This window comes from Aulonocara stuartgranti (genome assembly GCF_965226115.1).
Source record: "Aulonocara stuartgranti genome assembly, chromosome: 16".
Taxonomy (NCBI): domain Eukaryota; kingdom Metazoa; phylum Chordata; class Actinopteri; order Cichliformes; family Cichlidae; genus Aulonocara; species Aulonocara stuartgranti.
In genome coordinates, this window is record NC_138952.1 from 3,240,886 (window position 1) to 3,246,885 (window position 6,000).

The 6,000-nt window shown below is 42.1% G+C and overlaps 1 protein-coding gene across 2 annotated transcripts in view; it reads left to right on the forward strand.

Moving 5' to 3' along the window:
- The window catches only part of ramp1 (receptor activity modifying protein 1), a 71,235-nt gene extending 65,504 nt beyond the window's left edge, over positions 1 to 5,731 (forward strand). For both annotated transcript variants that reach the window (XM_082508154.1, XM_082508155.1), the window contains exon 3: positions 4,136 to 5,731. In XM_082508154.1, the coding sequence (XP_082364280.1) occupies positions 4,136 to 4,391 (256 nt within the window). In that variant the 3' untranslated portion in view covers positions 4,392 to 5,731. The remainder of the gene's footprint in view (positions 1 to 4,135) is intronic.
- The last annotated feature ends 269 nt before the right edge of the window (positions 5,732 to 6,000 follow it).

The following is a 6,000-nucleotide window of genomic DNA, read 5'->3' on the forward strand; positions in this document are numbered from 1 at the left end:
GAGACACAGGTGAGCAGTTCAGTTCAGTTAAATTCAATTTTATTTATATAGCAGCAGTTGCCTTAAGGCACTTTATACTGTAAAGATCCCACAAAAATACAGAATCGAACAGCCCCTGTGAGCAAGCACTTTGGTGACAGTGGGAAGGAAAAACTCCCTTTTAACAGGAAGAAACCTCCAGCAGAACCAGGCTCAGGGAGGGGCGGGGCCATCTGCTGCGACCGGTTAGGGTGAGAGAAGGAAGACAGGATAGAAGACATGCTGTGGAAGAGAGACAGAGATTAATATTAACTAATGGTTAAATGCAGACAGGTGTATAAATACACAGTGAGTGCAGGAGAAACAGTGCATCATGGGAGTCCCCCAGCAGCCTACGCCTATTGTAGCATAACTAAGGGAGGATTCAGGGTCACCTGGTCCAGCCCTAACTATATGCTTTAGCAAAAAGGAAAGTTTGAAGCCTAATCTTGAAAGTAGAGATAGTGTCTGTCTCCTGAATCCAAACTGGAAGCTGGTTCCACAGAAGAGGGGCCTGAAAACTGAAGGCTCTGCCTCCCATTCTACTTTTAAATACTCTAGGAACAACAAGTAGGCCTGCAGAGCGAGAGCGAAGTGCTCTAATAGGGTGATATGGTACTACAAGGTCATTAAGATAAGATGGGGCCTGATTATTTAAGACCTTGTATGTGAGGAGCAGGATTTTGAATTCTGGATTTAACAGGAAGCCAAAACAGGAGAAATCTGCTCTCTTTCTAGTCCCTGTCAGGACTCTTGCTGCAGCATTTTGGATTAGCTGAAGGCTTTTCAGTGAGTTTTTTGGACATCCTGATAATAATGAATTACAGTCGTCCAGCCTGGAAGTAATAAATGCATGAACTAGCTTTTCAGCGTCACTCTGTGACAGTTTTTTTTACAGATATTGCACAAAAGTAATATATATTGAGAGAAAGTTGCCCATGTCAATATACAACGCATATCTTAGTACAATCTTAATATGGTTCAAAATACAATTGAAATTGATGTATAGTTGTGATTAAAGGGGACATGGAGATATTTTAACTTTGACCTCACAGACTTTAACTTTGTAGTCAGCCTCAAGTGGTCGTCTAGGGAACTGCAGTTTTGGTCAGTCCTACAAGAAAACAGAGGCTCCTAAGCTGCTCCCGTGGACACAAGATAATAACCTTTTCTTCCTTTTGAGTTGGAAAACATTTAATCTGCAATAGAAGCATAAATGCGTTCAAAGCACCTTGCAAAACTTACCTTGCACTTACCCTATTAGAGCAGTTTGAAATGTCACAGCCTGTATGCCGAGTTTAGATAGTGCTGAAACTGAAATAGTATACCATTTACTTTCAAAGTGCAGTGTGTATAGCAGCCAAATGGCCTCCTGACACACAGGCTGAATCACTCTTTTCTCTGTTGCATAAGATTTTATGATCAAATGAAATGGTGCCTAACAGAAATTACACCGAGAGCTGCATTTAGCAGCCTGCTGAAGCGCGTACATGCAAACACACACGCTCCATACTGTCGGCTTTAATTTGACGCTAACCTCAGCGACGCAGGGTGAACTGGTAACCACTTCCATCTCTGTGTGTGCACTGCGCCTGCCTCGACTCTGTTGTGCTTTCTTTCGCTCAGTGACTCATAAGCATCCCCTAAAACCCCAGTGCTCATTAGGCCAGCAGCAGGACCAATGTTCTTTGTTTTAATCTCTGCTGCAAATGATTTGCAGGACTTCAAGGAAACAGTCGAGGAAGGAGGTATACACCCAGAAAAAGTGAACTTGCTACCTACAGCAGCACACAGTGCTTTGTAGCGCTGGTGCCGTGCCAAGCTGCCCTGAGCTGTTTGCATCAGCAAACCTTCCACAAATAAGACCTGGTGTTGGGGCTGCATCGGCAAAAGCGCTTCAATATAACGGATAATTGGAGGTGAGCTTCCCTCCCTCCAAGACATCTACAGGAAGCGGTGCCTGAGGAAAGCGGGGAGGATCATCAAGGACTCCAGTCACCCCAGCCATAAACTGTTCAGACTACTTCCATCAGGAAGGAGGTTCTGCAGCATCCGGTCCCGTACCAGCAGACTGAGAGACAGCTTCTTCCATCAGGCCATCAGACTGCTGAACACGTCATAGACACCTCAGCTTCACTACTGGAACTTTAACATTATGCACTCCACACTGTATATAAATGCCACTTGTTTTGCACATATTCAACTCTGTATATTTTATATATTTTATTATTATTATTATTATTATTATTATTATTATTTATTTTTTTAAATTTTTTTTTAACTATTTAATTTGTAAAAATGTGCATACACACACACACACACACACACCACACACACACACACACGTAGGAAAATATTTAGTATACACATCCAGAAATGCATACACTATTATATATTGTACATATATTTATTAGTTTCAGGTTGGCCATTCTTGTATTTTGCTCGTTTGTGTTGTTGTGTTTGCACATCTCTGTTGCTTGTGGGGCTCGCACACAAGAATTTCACTCGCATGTGCTGTGCCAGTGTGCCTGCACATGTGATGTGACAATAAAAAGTGATTTGATTTGATTTGATTTGATTTGATTTGATTTGATAAAACCAAAACATGTAGAAAAAACCGAGGCAGGAAGAACAGACTGACACTGGACAGCGTCTCACACACAGCTGGACCAAATCACAGAAGATGAGACAAGGGAAGCTAAACTAAATGCGACTTTCAAAGTAAAACAGGAAGTGCAATAATTAAACAGGAAGCACAAAGACACATGAATGAAGTAACTACAGGAGACCTGACTCCCGAGACTAAATACAGTAAGAGGTTGTTTTTATATTTTATTACATGCTAAAGTGATAGAAGTAGACAGGAACATTTAAAGATGTTAGCCTGTGCTTTCTATTTTTCTGATTGTAAGAAAAAAAATGATCAGTCATATTTTTCTGCACTAACACAAACCGCACCTGTAAAGATGTTCCCCAAACCAGCTTCTGACAGGAGGCTCTCCTGAGTGCTAGCATGCCATTGGATAATTCCATTAGCTTGGGGGGGGGTTGAAGGTTATCTTGTAAAATGCCTGGCACAGAAACCAGCACATCTTATCTGTGTAAATTCCCCACAGTGTGGAAGGTGGTCCTAGATGTGGTTTCAGAAGCGTAATGGATTTGGAATCAGAGCAGCCCGCACAGAACCAGCGCTGTGCTGTTTTCAAGTTTAACGGGCTCCTTTATTTCCACAAAGATGTGGGGAGGCCGGCTGCGTCAGTACGGCTGCTTGCACAAAGAGACAGAACAGCTTTGTACTTGATATGACAACCTCCTTCTACCCTAGAAATGTCCCCGAGTCACTCCTGAGTAGAAACACTCTTAACTATCAGTCTGGGCTGTCTAGCTATCCTGTCTCCTCGCTGAGGGCATCGCCATCCTCAGATGTCTCCAGGCCTTGCACAAATGATTATGAATGAAACATACTGGATTAAATCAACTATAGAAAATTCATTTGAATCACAAAGTAAATTATAGTAGTCAATAATAATAAATCATTTTCATTAAAAACATTCTAATATAAAAGTTTGATTTTTCTTCTCCATCCATCCATTTTCTTCCACTTATCCAAAAGAGGGCTGGAGCTTCATCCAGCTGTCGTAGGGTGATTTAGAATCGCCAGTTAACCCAGAATTAACCTGACTGTGTATGGATTTTGGTTAACTGGTGACTCTTTAACTGGGAGGAATTGTGGGAGGAAGGAGTACTCAGGCAGGCACAGAGAGACCCCAGACTGGAGTCTGGGCCTTCTTGCTGTGAAGCGATGGTGCTAACCACCGCAAAGCCATGCCATCCGTTTTTTTCCTTCTCATTCTTTATAAAACCTGGTGACAGCTGCTGTTAGTTAAACGAATTAACTTGACACAGCCAATAAAATCTACATGCATCAGCTATCACGTTAGCAAGAAAACTGGGCGCTAGCTTGGCTACCGATGATCGGGATCTGCTTTTGCCTGAAGTTCATGATTGAAGTTTGAGTGTTGACAGGATGTAGCGACACTTCCTGTTGGGTAAGTGTATAGCGAGTTTGTTCTGCGTCTCACTTTGCTGCCTTCTCTTTTTTTGTTTTGTTCTGCAGGCTCTACGAGGAGCTGACAAACTGCACGTACTTGGTAGCGCTGAAGATGGACTGCTTCTGGCCCAACCGGCTGGTGGATGAGTTCTTCATCCGGGTCCACAGGCACTACTTTCACGACTGCTCTCTGACCGGACGGCTTCCCATGGACCCTCCCAACCGCATCCTGGGTCCGTTTATTGTCGTGCCCATCCTGGTCACCCTTCTCATGACGGCGCTGGTGGTGTGGAGGAGCAAGCGCAGTGAGGGGATTGTGTAGGAAAGAGGCGGTTCACAAGACTCAAGACAAGAGGTGCTTTTTGTCACGCCACTCTCACCTTCAGTGACCAAAGACTCTCTTCTCCTGAGTGTCAGTGTCTGGGTAAAACACAAAGGACCAGTATCGCTATATCATGGACCCAGAAGAGGAAATAAATGAGACTAAAAACCATATACTACTTCAGTGATGCTTCATTGTATCCACACCAGAGTGAAGGCTTTACAGCTCCTGCTCCTTCCACATGGATTGAAGTCATTTCTTTAGTTTACAGAGCACAAAGGTCACCTCCATCAGACCAGGAACAGGAAACGGCTAAAAGGACATCGTAAACACCAAAATCTCTTTGCTGAGAGAAATTGCTTGCAAATCATTTTGGATCTGATGCTAATCAATTTACACACACACACACACACACACACACACACACACACACACACACACGCGAACAGGAATTTTACAACTATTCTTGGAAACCATGAGCATCACCTCACGCATCAACAGAGACTCAAACGACGAGGATACAGCAGGAGACAAAGTTTAGACTTCTGTTAGGGAACCCAGGGAAATGAACTGTGTGTATGCAGCATACCATAAATATATACACTATATACAATGTGAGATTGTCTTTGTAACATAACCGAGACAACAAATTATAGGTCAATACATTTATTTCTGTCAGATATTAAATTTTGTGATTTCTTGTAGTCGCTTTAACAGACGTGTGTATTATATTTATATATAATATACAGTTTATTAATCATGCATATGCTAAAGAAACACAATTAAGAGCAGAGACATCCAGACTCATATGTCAGGACTGCATCTCGGTCTTTCTTCGCTTGCAGGGGTTGAGGACTTTGATGATGTTGTGTTTTGCAGCTTCCATCATGGATTAAAAAAATGAAAACAAGAGCAAAGACTTGCAAACTCACAGTGGAAAACTCACAGTTCTAACTACACAGAGAACATAAAGCAGTGGGTTAAGTTAGCCAACAAACACCCCTGCCAAATGTTGCCATAGCCTAAAGCAGAGTTTGTATATCGTGAACCTTAGGCTTCAATCGATTCATGATCTCCAAGTGTGGCAGAGTGTGCCGTGCAACCTGTTTCCTCATTGATATTTTCGAATGCTCTCTTCCCTTTATAGATTCATTGACCTGTCAGAAACACACCCACACTTTCCCGACACGATCTTTTCTTGTTGCTTGTGCCAAAAGTTCTTGGAAAAATAAAGGGCGGTGCTTCCTGTGGAATGTCTAATTTTCTGTTGGAGTGACTTCTGTTGACTGGTTTTAAATATCTATGTCCAAGAAGCAAAGTTCAATAAAACGTCTGCTTAATGTGTCTAATACGCTTGGGAGTTGCACTTGTGTTTCTTATGAGATGTAAATAGTGCAAAATGCTCCTGGATGTGTTAAATATTAATCATGAATCCAGCATTAATATATGCAGGCCTTAGTGCACCATGCTGAGTCATAATGAATGCACTTGGTTCAAGCATGTGTCATTTGCTGAAGTAGGAAACGTGAAAAAGGAAAAACTGTTAAATAATGTATAAACAAAGCAAGAAGCTCCTGTTTATATAGAAAAGAGTGTTTTTCACTCAGTA